This window comes from Sylvia atricapilla, chromosome 6 (assembly GCF_009819655.1).
Source record: "Sylvia atricapilla isolate bSylAtr1 chromosome 6, bSylAtr1.pri, whole genome shotgun sequence".
NCBI lineage: Eukaryota > Metazoa > Chordata > Aves > Passeriformes > Sylviidae > Sylvia > Sylvia atricapilla.
The window spans coordinates 23,741,384-23,767,353 of record NC_089145.1 but is presented as its reverse complement, the minus strand read 5'-3'; the positions used below and the strand labels follow the sequence as shown (position 1 = coordinate 23,767,353).

The 25,970-nt window shown below is 41.5% G+C and overlaps 1 protein-coding gene across 1 annotated transcript in view; it reads right to left on the bottom strand.

The window, feature by feature from the left end:
• The window catches only part of LRP4 (LDL receptor related protein 4), an 82,804-nt gene that overhangs the window by 29,314 nt on the left and 27,520 nt on the right, over positions 1 to 25,970 (bottom strand). Inside the window, exons 2-3 of the mRNA XM_066321136.1 lie at positions 12,586 to 12,732; positions 1,582 to 1,698 (exon numbers count right to left, since the gene is read on the bottom strand). Coding sequence (XP_066177233.1) covers positions 1,582 to 1,698; positions 12,586 to 12,732 — 264 coding nt within the window. The remainder of the gene's footprint in view (positions 1 to 1,581; positions 1,699 to 12,585; positions 12,733 to 25,970) is intronic.

Below are 25,970 nucleotides of genomic sequence, written 5' to 3'. Positions count from 1 at the left end.
AGGGACACAACAGGGATAAGGTGAAGGCAAGGCAAGAAGATTTAGCTTGCAGAACACCAAATGTGTGACATGTTACAAGTCAAGCAACATCATCCTCCAAGGACACGGTGATGCTGGAGAGCAGATTCTCCTAACAAATACCAGGAGAGCCACTGGGAGATTTCTTGAGTGTCTCTTTTCCACTCTGTTCACACACCAACAGTACAGTAGGCTCTAAAACTTGAGAACATAAGTTGAAGGAAGTAGCTGGAACAGAGAGATGAAGCCACCAAGCTTATACTGGTATGTATTCTAGAGCAGTCCCAAGACAGACCCAGGATAATCTCACACAAAAAAAGGCAGTCCGTGCCTCTTTAAATGAGTTAATAGTCCCTATCATTATCTAACAAATAACTGCTAGCAGTGTTGTATTCCCACCTTCTTTTCACAACAATGTCAAAGCTGTCTTTAAAACAAAGCACTTGTTTGCTGAAGAGGGAGAGAGAAAATTTAAACTTCCTCTTCTGAACATCTCAGTATTTGCAGCCTCATTCCACTCCCCTTGCCAGTTTTCTAAGGAAGCTTGTCTGCAGACCAGTAAGGAAAGGAAAGGGACTGCAAATTTAGCACCCAAAGATTCAGTCCAACAGAAACCCTCCTATGGTTACCGCTAGTCTGAATAACTCCCCATGAATTTCTCATGCACAGAACCTTGTCTTTCTCCTTTCATTAGTCTCCCAGTCTTTTGATCACACCCTTCTCACTGTTGTCTTAGATATGAGGGCATTTCAACCTTTTATGAAAAACAGAAAACCAAAGAGACCCAGACCTACGTATCTTTTCCTTCATGGATATATTTCAATAGACTGGAAAACTGAGCTTAGTCTTGTATTCCAGAGCCTCGCACAGAATGTCAACCTCTGAACTTTGCTTCCCAATTCTTTGCCCAAAAAGGCAGGCAAAGACCAGGGATATACTGATAAGTGAACCCATTTCCACGCATGCAGTGGACATGGAATACTTTTACAGTTAAGAGCTTTATTTCTACATTTCTTTAGATGGGGTTCCTCCATCAGAGCCACTATGGAGCACCATGCACACAACTCTGTGTAGACAGTATCCCTACACCACCACCTTCTCCTCAAGGAGCTCTGTTTGAAGGGACAGGATGCTGGTGACAGGCCAGCATTGCAGAAAAGTCAGACAGTGGAACCTGAGGCCACAGGAAGTCAGCCAGACAGGCAGTTCAGCAGGATTTGGCAGGGGTTAGGTGTTTCCACTAACAGGGGAGGGCATGAAGCCCAGCTCAGGGAAGTGCTTCATGGGACATTAACTAGCAAGGCTGTAGGGCATAAACGGTTCTACAGCTGGATGGAGAAGCATCCCCTCCCCCAAGACAGGCAGCTGAACAGCAAGCCAGGTGCCAAGGCAGCAGGGCTTACAGGTACACACCTCTGTCACAGGCAGAATATAGCTTATTACAAGCCAGAGGTCCAATTCAGTGGATAGACTCTTACATTCCTGTAATAAAAAGGGCCAGCTTTCCCCAGTCACGGCAGGCAGGCACTGCACCCACCCTCTTCCCTCAGACAGGTGACTTACGGCAGTCCTGCTCATCGGAGTCATCCTCACAGTCATTGTCTCCATCGCAGACCCACGACCGCCGGATACATTTCCCATTGTCACAGTGGAAGTCCAAGGGGGAGCAAGTGGGCAGCACTGAAAGAGCAAAGAAACACCTCATGGAGCTGCACCCAGCTTCCTTCCTGAAAACAAAGTTCCTTCCCTCCTGAGGGAGTGGAGCTAAATCTCTTAGAAACAAAAGACAAAATTTCAAGACATCAGGAAGAGCTGTTCCTTAGAGGGGAGTCAGGGTAGGTCTGTACCTTGTCAGTCTCTCTTCCCCAGAGGAACACTGACCTTCCCACAATAAAGCAGCTGTCACAATTCCCTCCTTTCTCCTCTTTCATCCTTGAGCCTGCTGTCCTCCCATAACTGCATTTGTTTTATAACAAGCAAAATCAAACTATCCACAACTTTCTTGCACGCTTCCCAGGGCAGTCCATCCTGTTTCTATCGCACATTAAGTTCCTTAGACTGAGAACTAGCAGAAGCAATGTTTAAACTTTACCGAGTAACACGCTACTGTGTGTTTCAGCATGGGGATTCCATCAGGTTTTTTATCTAAGAAATCTGCAAGGAGAAGCTGAGAGGCAGGAAGCCACTGCTGGGGATAATTTGCTGTATCTCAGGCGTGGACAACAGAGTCCAAATCTTGCTTGAGGTTTCCATCCAGAGAGGATGGAAGAAGGGGACGGACATGGGTTGATGCTTGCCTACAAAGAAGTCTTTGCAATGGAGTGGAACCACAAATGCACAGTGTCTGAAGAGGCCTGGAGCCACAAAGCTGGAATTCAAGGGGGAGCATCAGCCCTGTCTTTTCCCCCACAGATGAGAGGAACACTCAACCCCGAGAGGTTCATGCTTTTAAGTGCTGCCAGCTGTGGTAGGCAAGGGGCTGCACAAGACTGTTCCTGACAGGTGTGTTCTCCAAAGAGCAGGATTTGCTCGGTGATGCGATGGGGTGAGGGCTAGAAAGGCTACTGCCTGAAACCCTTTCATCCCAGCCCAGCTTGCCGACAGCAACTCCCATCTGTCACCAGGCAGGCCAGCCCTTTTCTGCTATGCTGCTACTCCCTTTCCTGCCAACACTATCCTGGAGGTGGGAGGGAGAGCAGAGGGAGGTGAGTAAAAAAAGAAGGTGAAGACAGCAGCCACACACAAAAGGAGGATGATTTAATAAGGAAAACAAATAGTCACATTTTCAGTTTTTCCAGCTTTCTCAATGCTCTATTCCCCCTTGGCCCAGGACTGCTGCCAGTGTCCTGTTAAAGAAGCATGGACTATACATACTAAATCATTCACTGCTCTCCATAGCAAGTCCTCCAACATTTCTCACCAAGCCCTAAAGCCCACCCCCACCCCCCACCCCCCCCCCAATAAAACTATATTAGGGCAGATAAATTTACACTTTCTCTAACATCCATTTTTCTAACCACAAATTTGGATCATCCTCTCAGCTGTTCCTGTAGTGTGGCAGGCATTTCTGTATCTGAAGACATTGCTGCAAATGTAATTGCTCTTAAAATTCAAAGAATTTGGCACTGGGCCTTGGGAAAAGGTTCTTCCCATCATGTCCAGGCTATCCCATGCAGCTATCTATCCATCTCATATCCAGCTACTTCTAAGCCCCAGAGGGGTATGAAGGAGAGGGAAGCACAAAAATCTGTATTTTCCCTCTACAGGTTTGACAGTTCCCTGATCTTCCAATAGCTGACCACTTTCCTTATATTGCCCTTTCTCTGGGCTGCTGCAGCAAAATGAAGAAGGATCCTCTTCTTCCTCAGGGCAGGTAGAAGTAGAAAACTCTCCACTTTCCAAACTCTGCTTCCAAATAAAACCAAGTCATTTTTGGATTCAGACAATCAGTTCCCACAGATCATACCTCTCTCCCCCAAGCACAACTTCCAAACACTGCACACTGAGAAAACCTTCCCTGGCCTCAGCTGTAATTTCAAGACTAAGACCATCCTCCCAGCATATGCTTTAGCATGACTAATCACCAAAGGACTGCACAGGAGCCACCTGGAAGGGAATTTGCATGCTCGCTCTCCAGGGGAGAATTCTTCAGGATCCCAGAGGGTTAAGCCATTAGCGCTGGTTCAGAGCGGATACCATTATCCCACTGAACTGCTGCATCCCTTTGTGAGGTAACGACATAAAATGAAATTCCACCCCTACAGGGAGCAATTCAGCCAATTTCATACTCCCCCTAGATATAAAAATCAAGCTTCAAGCACAAGGGAAGAGAGCAAAACAAATTGCCATATACAAAGAAGGACCAAATTCCCCAACCCAGCAGACAGCAAGGGTGTGCTAGCACAGACAACACTGGAGTGGGGGCAGGGTGGGATTAAATATCCTTCTACAGGAGCCCTCCTTAAAAGGAGGAAGAAAAAACACAAACACTACTTGCAAGCAAAAAACCCAAACTAATGAATGAGGGCTGATGGCTCATAGAGCAGAGGAACTGTCAATGGGATCTCAGGGCAGGGATCCATATAAACTTGTAACCCGAATCTAATAATGGTCAGAAACAGACACTTCAAAAGAAAATGCAAGAAATTCTGGGAGCAGCTTTCACATGGGGGCAATCTCTTCTTAATCCCCCTCTTCCTAACTTTGCCCTCCCAATCACTTCTTTCCACTAAAAAGCACACTGCTTACACAGAAACATTTCTGTTTCCTTCTATTTGTTTTAAGCACATCAGGCTCCAGTTCCACTGTACAGCCCTTTGCTCTAGGGTTATTATTAATCAGCTCTTCTGTTGCACATTTATTACTTCATATTTTGATGAGTTCTAGTTCTATAGAGTTAAAGCCGGGGCTGTAACACTAGCCCACAGTGAATGTTTAGTACTGTTGTAAATATATCCAAAGTGTTTGGAAATTTGAAGTTAAGAGGAAATTCAAAAGTTAGGAGGTCATACTTAGGACACTCAAACAGCCACCACTATTTCTTGATCTGACACAATGGAGCAGCTATACAATCTGGTAAGTGTATTGCTTTTACTCATACAGCTAATTTTAAAGGCCATAGTCAGAAGACAGGTACATGTAGTACAAATGAAGCAACAAGAACTCTCTTCACTGACAGAGGTGGAACAAGACCTCTTCGTCTTGCTGGAGGACAAACTAGATTAGCATCAAGAAGACTAGAAACTGAATCCCCATATTCTCATCCCAGCTTGATATTGATGCATGACCATGGGACAGTTCTGCTTCTTTAGCCCCCTTCTCCAACCTGTCAGATGAAGCATATTTATTATTTTCTGAAACAGCTGCAAGTCCTTCACAGGCATCGGTTCCACTGATAAGAAAGCAATCATAGACTGCAGTAACGTGCTTTCACCAGTATGGAGAGCAGGATTAGGCTGTGCCAACAGTAAATACAGTTAAGCCTCAACCCCCGTTCTCTGCTCAATTCCAGCTTGATCTCTCCATATCAATGCAAAGAAACATTTCCCTAAAAGAGATGAGCAAAGGCAAGTCCCAGGAGGACTTGGAGTTGAAGGCAGGCAAATGCCCAGACCGACAGGGATTAACTTGCCTCCCCAGGCAGAGCCAGAGGCAGGATGGGGAGCAAATCCAAAGAAGGGGAGCCAGTGGAAGAACTAGGCTGGGCAGCAACAGCTAAAGAGAGCACATCTGTCAACTGACAGCAAGCAATACAAAAAGGCCTTTGAACTTCCAACCATTTCCCTGAGCTCATCCCTCTGCATGGTCACACTGGACATCATCCAATGTTTCAGCAAAGCTAGGTCTATCATAAGCCTGCTATTCCTCCCCCTCTCCCAACTCCTATTACACAGGACACTCTTTTATTGCCAGGCAGAAGGAGAAGGGGGAGGGCAGGCAAAAAAGGGAAGTTTATAAGGTGAAACGCAGACTGAATCACGTCCCACTGTCCTTTGAACACTTTATCCCTGTTGCCTGTGGTGAGCAGGTTGCTTTGTACCCAAGGACAGCAAGCAACTGGTGTTCAGAGCTCTGGAACGCAGAGAGGCTTGAACAATACTGGCTGCTTAATTAGACAAACTCTCATTCATGTGAAGAATAAGAAGTTAATTCTAAAAACAAATATAACCAAAACAAAAAATCATGCTACCTACAATAGAAAAGTGCAGCCTGACCCCCAGCTCAGTTCATACTCATGTATGTGTATAAACACATGCATACCCACAAACAGATCTGTTTGTTGAAGTCTGCAGCAGGCAAAAAGCCCAGGGACAAAAATAAAGGAGGGTAGTCCACTCTCAGGAGGAAAAAGAAGACATTGCATTTTACTAACTAACATTTTGGGAAATCTAGCTCCAGAATAACATAAAATGTTATTACACTAGTGAACTGTATTTAAGGATGTTGTTGGTCAAAAGAAAAAAAAAAAAAAGAAGGAAAAAACAAAAAGAAAAGAAAAAAAAAGAAAATTAAAAGACTATCAGCATCCAATCTTTCACAGCCCTTTGATCACAAGCACTCTGCCTGAGGGGGCATTGCATTAATTCTGGTGCCTTTTAAAGGAAACACACATGCTCCAGGCCCAATAACATGACAAAGTTGCAGATAAGGAACGGATGTGCTTTCAACAGAGTATTAAATTTAGAAGTGAAGCTTCACCTGAGCCATTGCATCTGAGCTCAATACTCATGATTAAGTGAACGGTGGACGGAAAATTATTCTTTCAAAGTTTCCATTAATTTTAATAAAAGACTTGTGAGATTTTTATCCTAACCTCTCCTTAAAAATTTTTGTTGTGGATCTGATGAGCAAGTTATACTGATAGTCCTGCCTGGCAAGGAAGAGACCCTCTAGAGGGCTTGAATGAGCTGTACCTCAACAGGAGCTGTGTAAATTTCTCTATGAGAATGGGAACAATAGATCACTTTTAGTAATCTTTAACGTAAAAGAAGTAAATTTTTCTTCAGTCCCTTCAAATGATAAAGTGTTGTACAACAGTGCATGGAGCTAAGCAAGCCAGTCTGTCTCAGAAAGTAACAGATTTACTTAGAGTTGATTAAGTATGATACAGATCCAAATTTCAGAGCAAAAAAGCCCATCTGGGGGCATGGTTATGGGGAGATTTGGTGTATCTCATGAGAAACAGAACTATTTATCAGTCCTCAGGCCAAGTTTACTCAGTTGTCCGTTCACCCTTGCCACAGGAAGTAAGACTCATTCACACGACACAGGACTTCAAAGGGCGTGCAGGAGGGCAGAATGAAAACCATTCCTCTGCTTGCATGCGGCTTTCGTTAGGGACAGGCCAAAGCAGTCTCTGCTGGCACAAGGCAGCTGAACTGCTCCGTGCATGTGCAGCGAGGACTTCCAAGCCAGACACTGTCAGCCAGCCAGAGAGCTGACACCAGACAAAGTCTACAGAGCTGGCATGACAGCTGGCAGGTTGCTTATTGCTATTATTACTACAGGACTCCGGCTTGTAAACATGATCCAGAGCAGGAAGCAAACATGTCATGGAATAATTGGCTTCCATCACAGCAGGGCTTCAAATCTGCAAGGAGAACAGTTTCTGTCACAGGTAAGCAGAGGCAGGGCTTTCCCAAAACCAGTGGAAAGTACCTAAGGAGAGGCAGATGTCCTGAGGACACCAACACACATGTAAAGTGTCTATGGTGTGCAGAAACAGTGACAGTTGAGGAAAAAATTTAGTGCAAACAACTCAAGAAGTGGAAACTTGTTTTATGATGTGTATCATAACATTAAAAAACCAAACAAAGTAAAACATGCCGTATTTTAAGAATTTATCTCAAAACTGAAAATATCTCTCAAAAGGAGTGTTTCCCATGTCTGTTCCTTTTTTTTGTATTTGTAATTCCACTCTCTACCAAGTATCTTGCTTTTATTTTACACCACAAATGGTATTTCAAAAAGTTATTCTTTAACCAAAATGACAGATTACCAATTCAAGGCTAGAAAACTGCATTAATACCAAATTCAGCCAACTCAAATCAACTACTCAAGCTTATATGCAGTACTGAAGACACAGGTGCAAGAGTGAATCTTAATTTGTAGAAGTAATTTTCAGCTTAACCCCCAGCCTGTTTCTGCTTCTATCTCTTGCTTTATTAAGAGCCCAGTAGACCACTGTCTTCCCATTTTCCTCTCTTCTTCCCAAGAAAGTAGACAGAACTCATTCTTCTTGTTGAATTGGCTTACAGTATACATATGAGCATATGATACACTGAAGAAAAGTACACTTTAAAAAGGTATGAATGCAGCTTTATTTCTCTCGAAAGTTTGGACATTCACAGGAGAAAAAAGAAAATCCTGCAACTCTAAAACTAGCTTGCAGCAGACCAGTGGAAAGGTGGGATTCCTTGCAAAGACACCTGTTCACTCTTCCAATCAGAGAATCTACTTGATATTATAATTCTCGCCTGTAAAACTCAGAACTGCACATCCATACAGTTGCAGGAAAAGAATCTTAATAGCTTTAGCATCTCAGAAGACTCCATATAAAGTGGTTGCAGACTAAGGTTTATAAGTCAGAAAAAACAACTGGGTCCACTCCAGCATGAAGACTAACCCCACATTTTTTGAGGAATTTTTTAAGTAAGCCTCTAGTATATCTGGGGCTTGCTGGAGGACTTCATCAGAACAATCAAAACCTTTATCTCAGTATTTGTATTAAAAGAAATTTAATAATTTCAGTCAATAAATAAAACCATAAATCAAGTTCAAAACAGAGAAGGTCAAAATTTCACTCCAACCAGGAAACTTTATGCATGTCACAGACAAACAGCTGGGGAAGGAAAGAAAAATGAGTGACCCAACTGTTCTCATGTACTATGTACATCACTGCTAATTCATGAGAAGCTTAAATTGATTTAAAGTTCAAGCTGCTGTTCCAAGGGGCTCAAGCCCCACCCCTGCTCTTGCACTCCTGCCCTGTTTGTGCTGGGCACAGTCAGCAGGCAGAGAAATTGAAGTTAACCCCATAAATGAGCACACCTTCAAAAGGCTTCTGTATGCCAAGCAGAAGGGAGGGACTTAGCAAGCAGCCTGCTCTGGCAAAAAAGGTTTGGTGGTATAAAAACTAAGCAAGACAGGAAACAGAATAGCCAACTACCACAAACCCACACTACAGAGCTGATCTAGTTCTTACAAGCTAAGAATAGTATCATACTTGGGTTCATAATGAGCAGCCACTCAGAACAAGATACAACAGGCTTAAAGGAGTAAGTGTTCCTCGGGGTGCCCACTGCAACCTAGCATGTGTGTGCTGAAGTCATGCACTTAAGCAATGGGGCAAAGGATGTTAACATATAGAAATATTAACTTTTATTTTTGCTGTCTTCTTTCCACTAGACTGCACTTCAAGTACTACTGGCTGTCAGCTGAAAAACTTCTCTTTGTATCTATTCTACCAGGATGCAATATTTAAAAAGGCAGCTCCTATTCTAGTCCTACCCCTTGAATCACTTTACTGCCTTGTATAAATGGAGCACCTTTTTCCCTCTTCCATCTTGTCAGAGCACCTTTTCCCCTGTCCATCTACTGTCCTCTGTACATGCTAGCTTTCCTGTCACTAAATTGAAGAGACCTACAGCACAACTTATATCCTGAATAAGATCACAGAATAACACAGGTTGGAAAAGACCCCAAGACGATCTAGCCCAACAGACCATCTAGACCATCTATACCACCCCCAAGACATATTCTCAAGTGCCACATCCAGACACCTCTTAGATGCTTCCAGAGACCATGGCCCCACCACCTCCCCGGGCAACTTATCCAATGCCTGATCACTCAGTGAAAAGTTCTTTTCTAATGTCTGTACCTTGCCTGGTACACCTTAAGGCCATTTGCTCTCTTCCCTTTCACTTGAGACATGGTAGAAGAGACCGACCCCCACCTCACTACAACGTCCTTTCAGGTAGTTGAAGAGGGCAATGAAGTCTCCCTAGCCTCCTTTTCTCCAGGCTTAGTCCTAGTTCCCTCATCTGCTTCTCCCAAGACATGTTTTCTAAACCCTTCACCAGCTCCACTGTGCTTCTCTGGACATACTCCAGCACCTCAGTGTCCTTCTGTAGTGAGGAGCCCAAAATTGGACACAGCACTTGAGGTGTGGCCTCAACAGTGCTAAGTACAGGGAGACAATCACTGCCCTGGTCCTGCTGGCCACACTATTGCTGATACAGGCCAGGATGCCATTGGCCTCCTTGACCACCTGGACACACACTGGATCATTTCAGCTGCAGTACCCCCAGGTCCTTTTCTGCTGGGCAGCTTTCCAGCCTGTAATGCTGCCTTGGGGTTGTTGTGACCCACAGGCAGGACCTGACACTTTGCCTTGTTGAACCTCACGCAATTGGTCTCAGCCCATCGACCCAGCCTTTTCTTCATCCACTAATTGGGTCTTGTTATAGAAAGAGATCAAGTTGGTTAAGCAGGACCTGCCTTTTGTAAAACCATGTTGTCTGGGCCTGATCCCTAGTTGTTCTGCACATGTTGTATGATGGCACTAGGATGATCTGCTCCATGACCACCACGGTACCAAGGTCAGGCTGACAGGCCTTTAGTTCCCTGGACAATCCTTCCAACTCTTCTTGTAGATGTGTGTTTTATTTGCCAATCTCCATTCAACTGGAACTTCTCTGGTTAACCAGGACTGCTGCTAAATGATTGAAAGTGGTTTGGAAGTTCTTTCAACCTCATTACTTTTAGGTGCATCCCATCTGGGCTCATAGACTTGTGGGTGTCTAATTAGCACAGCAGGTCACTAACTATTACCTTCTGGATTATGGGGGCTTCACTCAGTTCTCTGTCACAAAGTTCCATCTCAAGGAACTGGGTATGCCAAGGACAACTTGTTTTGACATTCAAGACTAAGGCAAAGAAGGCATTAAGTAACTCAGCCTTTTTCTCATTTCCCTGACACTAGGCTACCCTCTACATTCAGCTAAGGGTGAAGACTCTCCTCACCCCTCCTTTTACTGCCAATGTATTTATAGAATTTTTTTGTTGTTGTTGTCTTAACTGCAGTGGCCAGCCTTCTTAGAAACTGTAAATTAAAAAAGGCAGAAGTCAAATCCAGTTCCCACATTCTCTGCATCACTTTATATTCTGTCTCTTATATGTCTACCTCTATTTTATATTCTTCCTAACCTCCAGTGCCTTAGAGTATCAGCAGATTGCTCACACATCAGTACTGCTTTCTAGTTTGCACAGCTTCCATTTAAATAGATACAGGCCAGATCTCCCTAATATATTGTATTTCCTTAATATATTATATCTTACTGTCCAAGACCAAAAGGCTCATCTCTTTCAGGCCACACAGAGAGATACATGATGCATCAGTAGATGCCAAGAGAAGAGCAGAAGAAAATAGCATGAAAATAAATGTTCTTCCTCAAAACACAAAATCTGCCTCTACTTGTAGTACAGTCTTCCCAAACAAGAGATGGCATATTCATCTTTAACAGCCCTTAGTGGATTATACATCCATAAAGTTGTCAGATTGCTGTTTGAGAATGTTTTAAGTTTCAGAATCCATCTTTTGTGGCAAGGAGATTCACAGTTTAGGCATACATTGTATGAAGTGACCTCCTGCTAACTCCTACAGAAGATCTTACCTTTCCTGTCCCGAAGTCCTACCATGCCTGCTTAGCCTGAAATCTTTGGTGCTGGAAGTTGTTGAATTACGAAGAAAATTATATCAAGAAGCATCACTTGTCTAAATCACTATTGAGCCCACAAAAAAAGTTAAAAGAATCCCATCACCATCCCCCAATCTCCTTGCTTACCTAAAAAAAAAAATCCACACCCCCAAAAAACCCCCACCAAAAACAAAAACACAAACAAACAAAAACCAACAACAAAAAACCACACACACACACAAAAAACAAAAACAAAAACAAAAACAAAAAAAACCAACAAACAAACAAACAAAAAAACACCCACAAAAAAAGGAATTTTTTTCTGTGCTTAGTATAAAGCCAGTAAAACCAGCTTAGCTATTGGATATGTCTTAGTTCCCCAATATTCAAGGTCTTCCACATTGCTCAACGTTTGCAAAGTTTTAAGAAACAAGAATTGAGAAGGAAGGAAATTTTCAAGAAGCTGGGTTGACATCTCCCAGTTTATGGAAGAAGAGATTCTTTAAGATACTATTTAAAAGATTAGGAAAACTCCTTTCCATACAGTAATCAACAGCAGAAACCAGGGAAGGCTGGAGAACGATCCAACAGAGGAAGATAAATTTCTCTCTTATGTCCATTGACAGAAGCCTTAAATTTTCAGCTCTAGGGCAGCTTTTAGGAAAGGAGTTTCATGAGACCATGCCTTTTTTCCACTCCTCAATTCTACCATGCTCTGTGGAATCCAAAGAGATGAGGTAAAAAAGGAATTTACTTGTGTCTCTATGGAAAGAGACTTTCTCTATTCACCTTTCATGCTACACCCACTCAGAGTGACATTTCACATCAGTTCTTACCTAGCTGGGCTCAGCTACACAGATGCCAACACTATGCAGACACACAGTACCTGCAAGGTTATGTGTCAGCAAATCCCAAGATCAGATTTCAGTTTGATTTCCTCCCTTCTCAGGGCAGCCAGGACAGAAACTAGAATATTACTTAAGAGGGGAGACATCCTCAATATGCCTCTTCACACTGTTTATTTTCCATTAATATTTAAAACAAGATCATATAATTTAATTCAGAGACAGTACTTTTGCAAGAGTGGAAAAATGAGAGGTACTTTTCTCTGATCCTCCTTTCCCTCTAACATATTCATGTCCAACCATCCACTAAAACCAGCTGCAAGAAAAGCCGAAGTTGGGCTTTCACTGTGTTTTATATCAGTGGACAATGGCTTTGTTAGACTCTGAGTCAGTCAATCATCTACAATCATCATCTACAATCAAAAACTTTTATCATACAAACGGTAGGATATGCCTGTGAAACAGGGAAGCAGAGAAGAAGACACTCAGTTTTCCCAAACACAAGTTAAGGATGGTATTCTTACTGCAGCCATCTTCATCACTGTGGTCCCCACAGTCATTGTCTCCATCACATTGCCACTGAGCAGGGATGCACGTGCATTCACCAAAAGCACTGACAGCACAGGTAAAATGATTACGTCCACAGGAGCACTCAGTGCTACTTGTAACACCTGTAAAGGAAGAAAAAAAGAAAGATGTTTTGAAGAGAGCCCATCTATTTTAGAGTAAACATTAAATACAAAGTGACATCAGTTTTTCTCTGTGTACACACTAGTGTGTATGAACTTTGCCTCGACTGCAAAGAAAAATATTAACCCTCCTCACACATTGAAATTTGGGATCAATTACTATGCACAGTTTCTTGGAAAGGGGCTCCTTTAAGGCAACAGTCAAGTGCAACCTCCCAAAAAGAGACTTGGGAATCAGCTGAAAAATAACTCAGTACTAATCACAAACACTCAAGGAATGCCAGGTATCAGAACATCCCTTTTATTTTACAAACTCAGTCTTCTCCTAGACCACAGCGCTGCTGCTGCTCTTCACTTAGTTATGACACCACAACACAAGGGAAAACTCTGAGGTAGAATCCTTGCTATTTGAAACGTCATCTCCAAACCCTAAATTTTTTAGATGCAAACCTTTTGCATGTCACTATTTCAGACATTTCAGACTCCAGTCAAAGTAGACAAACATCTTTTATTATTTACCTGTAAACATTAAATTGTTACATTAGACTACACATAACAGACACTTATAACAGCAAAAGGATTTTCAGCTTTACAAACTGACCAAAAAAACCGCAGTCCACACGATAATATATAACCTTATATCCAGCCTTAAAGTAAGCCTAAGGACCTCCCAGCCCTCCTTTCCCACCTTCAGAACAATACTCTAGCATAACTCTTGACTCTCATGTGAAAATGCAACTATTTATGACATTATCTCACACTTCCTCTTAAAAAAATCTCAGCCTTGAAAAAGAACAAACTATAACACCCCCTCCACAAAAGGAAAACATCATGCCTGAACTTCTGTCTGACATTATCTAGACAATCTATATAATCAATATCACTGTTAAACAAATGATTACTCTATCAATCATCAACCCCCTCAGGCCAGTCTAGTTGGATTTTTTTGCATGGTTCCTTCTTTCTGCAACTCAAACAAACCTAAAGCTCTTAGATTAAAAAATAGATCATAAGGAAAAATTACAGAGAAATACCTGTCCCAAGTGGTAATCACATACATACTGAACTATTTTCTGGGTTTTTGATTTCACTGATCTCACTTATACATCTAGTGTACAGTTTATAGTTTATCACATGTATCAATCTAAACAAAAAGAAGAAAAGCCTCATTTCCTTATTTTCCATTCTAATTGAGAAAAGCAATATCTGCAAAATAGATGTAATACTTCTGCAACTCTTTCAGCAGCAGAATTCCCTCCAGTGGAGACATCCACTTGTGCAAGCATAGCAAAGATTCAACTTCAGAGGGGATGTACTTCCTTGAAAATGGATTACATTATGCTTCTTCTGCACAAAACTGGCTGAAGAGGTTTCTGCCATCCTCAGCTGCCTGCTTGCAACGCTACACTGCAGGTTGTACAGCCTAAACTACAGACTGTTTTCCAAGCTGAACTGCACCCAACAAATTGGTTGCAGGATTTCTATTCAGTCTGTCGTGGGTGTAAAAATCAACTTTCTATTCCTCTATTCATGTCCATTACAAGTTACCTTTTAAAGATTTAGTACAAAACAATACATCTCAAGGTTTGGAGATCTGCAAACAACAGAAAAGCAGCCATCATCTGGTGTAACAAGGGATAAAGGCCAAAAGAACAGGAGGTGAATAAGGAATGTAAGAGGGCAGAGTGGTCATATCTTTAGAGAACTTAGCAGGTACGGCCAGGGCAATGGCTGGCTAAAAAGACAGCAAGTGGGTGAGGTAGCCAGAATGCAAAAAAAGCAACAGACATTCCTAAGGGAAAGCAATTCATCATCTATGCAACATTTCAGACTAGTAAACTAAGGAATACTCAGGAGAACCACAACCACCCAGAAAAATCAAACAGACTTCTTCAAACTGACAACACAGAAAATTCAGGACAAACCATCTTATGCTTTCACCTACAGCCTTCTAAAAAGGTAGAACTAGTTGCATATTGTAGTCAAAGCAGCTGCTCTTTAAACTACCTTTTTAAAAGCAATTTTCTACCATTATCCTCATCAAAAGCACCCCAAACCACTCATCCCAGCTACTTTATGCTCCACTACCCCTTCCTGTTGGAAAGGTACAAGACCACTATCATTTAGGTTAGAAAAGATCTCTAAGGTCACCAAGTCTACCATTAACTGAACACTGCGGGTCCACCATTAAACCACATCTCTAAGTGCCACATCCACATGCCTTTTAAATACTCTAGGAATGGAGACTCTTACCATTCCCTCGGTAGCCCATCCTGAAGTGTTGAAAAACCTTTTGGTGAAGAAATTTTCCCTAATATCCAATCTAAACCTCCTCTGACAAAATTTGAGGCCATTTCTGCTCATCCTTTGTACCTGGGAGAAAAGATGCCTACCTCCCTACAATCTCCTTTCAGGTATGTGTGGAAAGTGACAGAGTCTCCCTGAGCCTCCTTTTCTCCAGGCTAAATAACCCTAGCTCCTTCATCCCCTCCTCTCAAGACTTGTTCTTTAATCCTTTCACCAGCTTTTCTGGCCTTCCCTATGAGCAGCATGGTAGTACAGCTCTGCAACAGCAAAAAAAGAATTAGTGCAGCTGTCCCAGTCTGCAAACTGTAACTTAATCTGCTGTATTGTCAAACACACAGTTCTCTTCAAAGTTGCTAATATTAGGTTATATATAAGCACACACATATTAAATCTCTTCTTCTCACCTCATTAAAGTTGCTATGTTCCATCAGCTCTGCTTTGTGATTTTACCATGCTACTGAAACTGTTGGAAGCTGAAGGACGTGTTATGACCTAGATACCAACACTCTCTCATATGCACTAGCTGGTGTCTGTAGTGCTATTATGTAAGCATACTTTGCTTAACTATTTTGAATTACAACCTTCACAGATCTAATGGTTTGTGATTTGTGACCTTTAGGAGAACTAACCTTCTAGTCACTATAAATCATGGTCTACCCTGGTTTTGCACTTGTCAAGTAATGCACATGATTGTTGTGAAAACACACTGATTTTAACCTACAAACAGTTTCAGAAGCCATCCGGGATGGCTAGTCTTTCCCAGAAAAAAGAACAAGGTGAATAAAAGCTGGCACACCTGAAGGCAGCAGGAATTTCCTCAATGATTTCAGTGTGGATAGTATTTCACCTTTGGTGTCTCGTGATTATTTCCCAGTGCTCAGAGCTCCAGTGATACTACCCTGTAACTGTATCTGTAACAGTAGAGGGTCAGGAAGGATAAAGATGAGAAGCATGTTTTTTCCAACTCTAAGCGGAAGTGGTGCACTTGCTGTGAGACACCTCAGCAGAAGATCTACCCTCTTACCTCAAACTCTCATTAAACACTGGGAGCGTGAGACACAAGGCTGACCAAACACACATCTAAAGCTCCAGTGTCACCTTTCAATCCCAGTTAGTCAGTGGGCCAACAACAGGAAGGAAATTAGTGCTTGCTGTTCAGGCAACTGGACCAACAATCAAAGGGGACATATCTAATTGCACTGCTACACATTATTCTGGAGCAGGAGCAACAAGAGGCACCTCTGGGCTTAGTAATCACAAATATTTTTCCTGAAACTTAAATCACATTGCAGGCTTCGACATTTTACTAACTCTGGATTCAAAAATCTTTTTACTTATGCAGGAGGTAAAACCCTGACATATTTTAGCAATGCAATATATATAAAATGATACAAAAAAGCTAAACAGAGATACTGCCACATGCTGAGCTGATATCACTAAATTTTCATGGCCTCTCATGTGACCACAACAAAAATTTCCTACTCTCACTTGCCCTTGGGTATAAACAACCAAAAAATCATCTTGACTGTCTTGTAGTTTGGTTCCCTCCAGATGCATAGCAGCAGGATCCAGTAACTAAACAGTTTTCTAGATGTATATACAAACAACCTTCAGATTTTAAAAACAGGAAGTGAGTCTAAACAGAGGCCTCATACTTAACATCTGCCATCACCTTAAATTTAGCATGGTATGTTCAGTTTCTTCAGATTCCTTCCAAATATCCTCCACATCTTCATATTTATCTCATAAATGAAACATCTCCTGAGGAAGGGTGCATTGCCCTCATCACACTTAAAACAATAGTTAGGAAGTATGTAGTTTTATGTCTAAAGTTGGCAAAGCAGTTAAGGCATTTCTGGCTGAAAAGCAGAAGTGAATTATCATCCTGTTATTTCTGCCTTTCTGGTTTTTTGGGGCTTTTTGTTGTTGTTTGTTTGTGTTTGTTTTCGTGTTTTTGGGGTTTTTTGGTGAGGGGAGAGCAAGGGCAGGGCTGCTTAAACAGTAGGTTGTTACTCTGCTTCCCTCACCTCCCAGGCCAAACAATAAAGCCCCATAAAGCAAAACCTAACATACAATGCTTCATTCTGCTGATAAGGTCACTTGCAACCCTCAGAGCTATTACAGAGCAGCCCTTTATTTGCCATGGATTCATAAAAATATTGACATTACAAAGAAAACTTAAGTACACAGAATAATTACCAAACAGGGCTCTGTAGCTGTTGCTTTGATAGAAACAGCAGATTTCTGGTGGAGAGTGAAAACACTGTTTTGTTTAAGTCCTAATGGCATGCTTTATTCCAAAAAGAAAGACTCTAACCCACTCCTTCTAGTAAAAATAATGGCACATGGCAGCTTTTAATACTATTCTGCAGCAATTCAACCTCTGACAGGCTGTTGGTTCAACATGGAATCATGCAACAGCCCTGTTTGGATGGGACCTCAAAAGATTACCTGGGTCCAACCTTTTGTAGAAAATGGAGCCAGGATGACTCCAGAGACTATCCAGAACCCTGTACAGTTGCATCTTGAGAACATCCAGTGATGGGGTCTCTATCATGTCTGTGGGGAGGTAGTGGGTAGGTAGCATGATTGCTCTAACTGTAAAAACCACCTTTTGTTGAAATGAATACATTTCTGTCAGTCTCTGGTAGCATCCTAGAACTATCAGAAATTTATCGTATTCACATATGGATGAAGTTTTCTCAATGAACAACTAAAGATCCTGGCTTCAATGGTCAATGCCATGCTGCCTTTCCAAATTTTCTTTTATCCAGGTATCAGGAACCAGCTACATAAAAGAGACTCCCTTTCCACACTACCCGTTGATTGTATCTTTTCCCTTTGATCCTAACACAGAACGTCGTCTTGTTCTTTTTAAAATCAGCAGGAGGAAGTTCACAGCCATCAATTTGTTTGCACCACCTTCCAATTCTTCATGTGCCTGTAACGTGGGATAGCATAGCTAAAACCATGGCTAAGTATCCCATAAGTGCTTCTATGCTTCAAGGAAAACAGCTACAATAGCTTTAGAAAAGCCAGAACTGCAAGCAGATTTGGCATTATTTACAGCTGCAGACTGTTCAGCTCAGAATCAGAAGCCTCTGGAAAGAGCAATCAATTATTCTCTTGGTCCAGCACTCAGTAACACTTGGATCTGGGTTTCTCCCCCTCCATGGACAGGCACCTAATTCTGGCCTACAGAAGACCTTCAATGGAAGGCAGAGATCTTTCTGCAAACCTCATTATTACAAGAGACAGAACAAAAAATATGGCAATACCATCTTTTTACCACTAAAAAATGATGGGAGGACACAAGGTGCAAGTGAATATTGAACAAGTGTAAAAATACAGGACACATTTGACACTTAGAGTGACAAAGAGGGAAAAAGAAATCCAGGACTGTGTAAATGAAATGGAATACGGTTAATGGAATTACAGGCAGAAGGAGAGAACTAAAGTCCTAACAGTGATGGGCATAAGGCTGCAGGGCTTTTTCCACAGAGAAAGCATGGAAGGGTATTCCCAGATGCATTTTTGAACAAATCTGGAATAAGCATCAGAATATTTTGCCCTGGCTTCAACAGATGCACTGAATTTCTTCCTTCTGTATTTTAAGAACTCATGAGCATCTGATTGTTTACTTGGGGTTAAAATGGGTGAATTCTGTAGCATAACCTTTAATAGCCTTCTGAACACCTTGCCCACCTGTTGCTAGAAAGTCTGTGGCAGATAACAATTATCCCTCTTTCTCACTTCCAGGCCAGGCTGACTTTTGTATTCCCATGACATACACACCTTGATGAGGGCAGATGCTGGATATGTCACATAGTCTTCGAGCATAGTTCAGATGATACACTTTGCCTCTTTATCTAGCACTTCCCTGAATTCCTACAGCAGAGAAGCTTGGCTTTATTTGCTTGCCTGTCTTGAGGGAAAATGAAAATTTTGGATTCCTCTCTTACCAAAATAGCAGTTTCCACTGAAGGAAAAAGTACAGTTAATCCAGCTTTAGAAGAGGGATTTGCTGACCATTGTTTAAACTCAGAGCTCTGCTGGCAGACACAGCAAAGGCAACATTACAGCATAACAGGCTGATGTCAGAAGGGGCACCATTCACTGATAAATGCCAACAGTTTTCTCTTCTTTTCTACTCCCATTACAGAGGCATCTAAACAGTTTTGATTTGGTACCCACATGGTCTTCGAGCTATTGAAGCCTGCCTAGACTAAACTTAACATCACTAGGAAGAGCAATCCAAAAGTTTTCTAAGCTTTAAACAGAATTGTTTGAGGAAGTATGTGATAATGGTAAGGTTAAGGAAAAAAAAAAAGACATAACCCTCAACAAAACCACATGAACCAGAGAAGAGATGGAAGATGTTACCGCTTTTTGGTAATGGAATATGGTGCCTACTTTGGCAGTCTGCAAGTGAGAATGAAAGTCTCCTAGCCTTAGAAGTTCCCCTTTCAATTTGATACCTCAATCCTGAACCAGCTTGTTCTCAGTTAAATATGTGACTGAACAAAGTGCTAGAGAGGATTGTTATCAACTACAATCACCCTCAGTTACAGTATTAAACCGCACAACTACAGGCCTCAAAAATGTTACACTTAATGTAACATTTTTAACATAAGAATAGAAAGCGTAAGGAAGAGAAATTCCACAGGGCATCTGCTGATTAGGACTTGAAGAAAATAAGGGGTGCAACAAAGTGCAAACTGGCCGAGTGTTGGTGCAATGGGTGTATGACTGAGTTAGAGTGAGACTGGAACAGAAGCTATATTTTCAGAAACACTGCATGGAGAGAGAAATAGGAGGCCTTTTAAAAACGTGCTTGAGTCTCTGGATCCAAATTCTGACCCCAGAGAATTAAAGACCAGCAATTCCACTGAGAGCCTCTACCTGCACCCAGGAAATAGCAAAGCATTTACAGAAAGAACTACTGAAAAAAAAATACAGAAAAAGCATTTGATTTTAACATAAAAATACTCAAGGATTAAGACACAATTGTTGTCTCTAGATACTTGTCCTAACTCTATCTGTAGAACTTGACAAAATTACTTCTTCCCTTCTACAAGTGGGTATACTACTATTATGCCACCACAATGTACTGAGGCTTAATGCTCAATCTGTTTCTACACATACAGAGTCTTTGAACAGAAGGTGCATTATTATTGCCATGAAAATCTTATTCAAATTGGCTGGGTTACCAGCAAACACAGATCAAAAAAGTCAGCTGAAGGACCATAAACAAAAGATAATGAGAAATGGCAGCAAGTCAAGCTGCAGGGGGTAGACATAGCGAGTAGGTATTATAGGGATCAGCATTAGATCCAGTCCCATTAAATAACTTTATTAATGATCTGGAAGAAAGAATAAGTATCAAGTAAAAGGAGCCTGGAAATAATACCAAAATAGGACATATTCTGCTCCAAACTCAACAGAAGAAAAAGAAACAATACAGGAGGGACCTTAGAAGATTAGAATTATGGGCAGGAAATTAAGATTCAATCTTTTAAAAAATATTTTTTTAAACTAGTGCATCTGGTGGAAATTAATTTGAAACAGATTGAACAAATTAATAGAAAAGGCTGGGATGCAGCAATGCCTGGAAAAATCAAGGAGCAATAATAAAAGACTAGCCATTGGTTTCTGCTATGGCACTATATGGCAGCCAAAAAAAACCCACTTTAATTATGCATAAATGTCACATCATGGAGGAAGAAACTTTTCCCCCATTTGCAGGAGTGCAGTTCAAGATTAATTAAATCAGTAATAATAATTAAATTTCCTTGATACTTGTACAGGGAAATTAAGCAACATATTCTAACTACAGTGACAAAACGTTTCTCAGAAGTGTGTTATTGGCACACAGTTCCCGCAAGACTCCAAAAATATTCTGTTCAAAGCCTGAACCACCATGGTATATTTTTATTCCCTGCTGACTATTCAGTTCTTGAAATCAGACAAAAGGCAACAACTACTGATTCTATGAGTTTTTTTCCTGAACAGGAAATATATTACCCTTTGTTTCCTGAGCAGCTTCTTAGTTGCCTATGGAAGTAGCTCACGGTGGACAACACATGAAGTCTCAGAGTACAGAAACAGGAACCTTTCAATCACTAAAGCATGTTAAACACATCAAATCCTCAGCCTTAAGTTCTTGTCAAAAAGCAGGCATGAAGTATCAGGTAAATGACAACTATTTCAAATGGACTGAGAAATTTTAACAGGCAAGGCTATACAGGAGAAAGTTGTGAGTGACCCCATCTGCAATGTTGTCTCCAGCTCTGAGATCCTCAGCACAAGAGAGACATGGAGCTCTTGGAGAAGGTCCAGTGGAGGGTTATGAAGATGATTAAGTGGATGAAGAATCTCTCTTATGAGCAAAGGCTGAGGGAGTTGGGCCTGTTCAGCTTTGAGAAGAGACAACTGATAGGGGACTTCATCAGTGTCTGTCAGTATCTGAAGGGAGGGTGTCAGAGCAAGTTCCACTCAAGCATAAGAACTTCCTTGCTATGCAGGTGACCGAGCACTGGGACAAGTTGCCCCAAGAGGCTGGGGAGTCTCCCTCACAAGAGATATTCAAAAACTACTGGGTGCAATCCAGTGCCATGTGCTCTAGGATAACCTTACTTGAACAGGGGGTTGGACCAGAATACGTACTGTGGTCCCTTCCAACCTGACCCATTCTGTGACTTTTCCTCCCAGCTTCTCTTCAGAATCCTATGCAGGTCTTCCCTGGAAACACCAGAACTACTTTGTAAGGACCTGGTGAAACATCTCAACTCTAATTTCCAGATATTTTGGCTGAAATGTGACCATACAGAGGTACATTTTACATATTCAATAGCCATTAAATGGCTAATGTCCTTTCTGTAACTACAAGGTTCCCTCAAACATTTGGAACTGGCAGGAAAGTGAAAAATGCTAGTTTTTTTCTGTAGCTCCACGTGCCTGTCAAGCACTGCTGACATCTAAGAAACCAAGCATCTTATCAGCCTGCTCCAAACATCTTGTCCTATGTTAAAAGGAATAGCCCTCTCAAAATGTCTTTGAGCCTTCTAAAAGATTGGAATTTGGTATGATGGTTCTCCCACTCTCTCTACAAGCCTGTACAAAAACATTATATAATGGTAGCATCTGTTTGTTTTACCAAGAACCTATAAAAGTGCAAAGACCTCAAAAAGCCATGAGCTGCAGTATGCTACCTCTGACATTCTGCTTTCTTCCAAGGCCCTAACTAGAAGACACTGAGCCTCCTACATACCTTTAACCTAAATACTTGTATTTTCTCAGCAGACTAAAACATTTTTTCCTACCTCTAAACCTGGATTCCAAGCAGCAGCAACATTGCTTCCCACCATGTGATATTTTTTTCATGTTACAGTTAAAAGCATGCCTTCAGTCTTGGCATTTCATTACCTGGAGATTTTCTCTCAAGCAGAGAGCATGTCATCCATTTGATATTATGAAGTGCAGAGTGATACCTGAAGGATGCCATCAAGAAAAATGCTTTGCTGATATTAACGTGAAGCAGCATTTTCTTACATAGCTGCAAGGTCCTGTGCAATTGCATGTCAACAGAGAACTACAACAAAGAATCCAAGGGACTTACCCCAGCACTAAATTACTTGTTATGCAGGATCATCCATTCAAGCACATTAAAACAGAAATTAAATACTGTCCACTCAGAAATGGACATAATAATAAAAGGTTGTTTAGCATAACATCACTGAAGGACTTCATCATGCAACCTAAAACATTGCGGGAATGTTTAGCTGGACCACAAGAGCCTGACAGACTCAGACCTTTCAGAATACACACATACACACTAGACAAACACTTTAAAATACTGCCTTAAGCCTACATCATGCTTTGCAAGAATTAGTCACTTCAGCAACATGAGACACATAACTTTCTATTTCTTTCAGTGTGGTGTTTTGTTTTTTAAACCCGCACATTAACAACCTCTACCCTTTCCTGTTCCATAAAGGTTGCAAACAATTTACTGTTCATTTCTCATTAATCATGCAGTACACTAAAATTTAGAAAATAATAGTACAACAGCAGAAAAGTTACCAGGTGACTTCCAAAATTACTCAATGTCAGGTAGACAAGCAATTGCTAAGTGCCAGCTAAAAAGCAACCTGCTGTTTTAGGCAGACAATCCACAGCAAAAAGGTACTTCTGATGTATTTCACCTAGTACAGTCACCTATGAGTTTCACTGGCATGACAGCACTTATGAATGAAGGCCACTAAACAGTCAGAAAACTTTCTGCGATATCAAACCTCACTGAGGTGAAACACTGGACTTTGTTTCCCCAGTTATGGAGCAGGAAACATTGTCATTTTAGGTTCTGTGAGCTTTCCTTTTTAACTTTTCCATTACTTCATAGATAGATTTCTCTCATCCTTGAAGTAATTATTCTAAAATGATCCTTATATTATCTCAGCTACAGGAGCACCGAAGGTTTATTACAGTCACAGCAAGGATATGCTCTGTCACTTCTGGGAAACAATCTGAAAGAACCAGAATCTCAGAGCTACTGCAGAAATTCCTAAGCTTTGCAATCCTTCCTCTTCACTGAATGGAGAAGAATGCAAGCAACCTACAAGACCTAATGAAAAACAGCTTGGCCTCTGTCACTCATAACGACAATATGAGGAAATAAAGACTTAATTTGAATCCATGTATTCCTCCCTCTTCTACTTCACTTCTCTTATTTTAAGTAACTCAAGATTTAAGTTTTAAAGCAAACAAACAATCAGTGCTTTTCCAACATTTATTCTGCTTCTGCTCCCATTCCTGTCATGTCCTCTTCCAAGCGGCAAGCATCCTTGAGATTTCACTGAATTCCTTGCTTCACAGCTGAGAAAGACACAGCTGTCATTTCACCACTAACCAAATAGGAATTGAGCTAAAAGCAAGCAAAGAAAAACTCACTCAGTTTTCAGTTTCATACAGGAGAGCTATACATCCTCCTGTCTGCACAGAGTGTTGAACAGTAACAGCTCCCAGTCATGACAAAGGCTATTAAGGAACCAGTTACAGGTCACAGCATTAACAAAAACTGAAATTAATGCAAATTTGTTTTAATCTACTGGCTGTAAACTGCACTGATTTACCTGCAGTGTCATGAGCAGCTAAGGTGTCTCGAGGTGGGGCAAAAGGAAAATGGAGTGGTCAAAAGATTGCAGCTAAGAGGAGGAAGCACCACTGCCATCTTTGCTTGAGAACTGCTCAAAGGCTTCAGGGATCCAAGAAAAACTAGAAGTGGCATTTTTTGATCTGGGTTATAGGATAAGGATAAGGATAAATGTGTTTCAGAAAATTCAGAATCCAGCTACTTCCTTACCACAAAGTCTACAGGAAAATCCTTTTGGTTTCCTTTTGGTTCAGAAGCTCCTTGAGCCTTTAGCTTCTTCTGCCATACCACTCACGATCGTTGTTAATTAACTTCATCAGTTAATTACTTCATCACTTGTCCAGTGTTCTCTGGATTTACAAATTACCTATAACCTTGCTCAACACAATTTCTAAGCCATTTTTATTCTGTCTTCAAGGTTGCACCCAGCATCACCTCTCTGAACTACTCTAAGTAAGTTTGTCCCACAGGAAATTATCAGCCAGCTTCTTTCATCTTTCAGATGCTCCAGGCACTGAACAAACTGTAAGGACATTCTACCCTCCACAACTTCTCTCCAAAACCCAGAAAACTCTTTTGTTTGTTTAACCTTTTCAAGACTTCTGTCTTGACCAGTCCCAGAATACACCAATACTGATAGCCATACACTTCTTTACAGAAAGTAGAAGTGAAAACACTGAAATCTTCCTTTCCAATGAACTTTAGGTTCTAGCAGGAACCTAAAGTTGTTCAGGCACGTAGTGCAAAGAGATCAACTCTGGCTCCAAAAAAGCCCATTTTGGCTTTTGCAGGCTGCACTCAGATTCTTCCCATCATTATGGCATGATACAAAAAAGACCAGGTTCCTGGACAAGATAGAGACAGTTTCCTTATAGAGAGATCATTTATGGAGTTTATTTTGGTCTTCTATAAAGAGGCCTTCATGTTAACAGTGGAGTATCTGAGCTTTGTAGCTTTCCAGCTCTGCCACACGAGAGACTGGGAAGCCAACCACAAGAACTCAGCTTAGCAGAGGAGTCCTCCAGGGAAGGGATAGGATACACAATGTGGTTTTGTGGCAATAAGGAGGCAGAAGCTCATTTTTGCAATCCCACGGGCAGGAGGACTTCAAAAGCAAAAACCACAAGATAAATGGAGCTATCTTGGGACAAAGAGAGTTGTTCTGTATGCTGTTTTCTAAAAAATAACTCCACACATGATATTATGTTGCCCTCAGAGGATAAGGGGCAAAGGGGCAATTATTAACTGGCCAGATTGAGCTGGAAGAACGGAGCTGGGTCTGGCAAAGAGAGAGGTACCACACAACCACAGAGACATCACAGCAACTGTGCTGCCGACCAGAGAATTGGATTAACTTAAAAGTAAAAAAGAAATCTTTACCAGCAATATTTTTTTTAATATATATATATGCAGACATAGATATACACACACATGTGCACTCAAAAACATAAGTTTAATGCAAATATGTTTTATGGGATCAGGTGGGATAAGTTCTTTCTAACAGAACGGCCAACCGGAAGAACAAGAATGTCAGCATTGGGGTTACTGCAGGGCAGCTATACTGTACATCAGCCCCTATTTAGCCCACCCACATTTGTTTGCTTTCAGGGCAGCCCATGAAGCACCAACCTACGCCTCCCACAGCACCTGGACTTCAGACTCCTTTGCAACACTTAGAACATGGTCATAAAACTTTTCCTCTGCTTAAACTGGAAGTCTCAGGTGCTGCCTCTACAAACCTGCAAGTTCCACAGTTCATCTA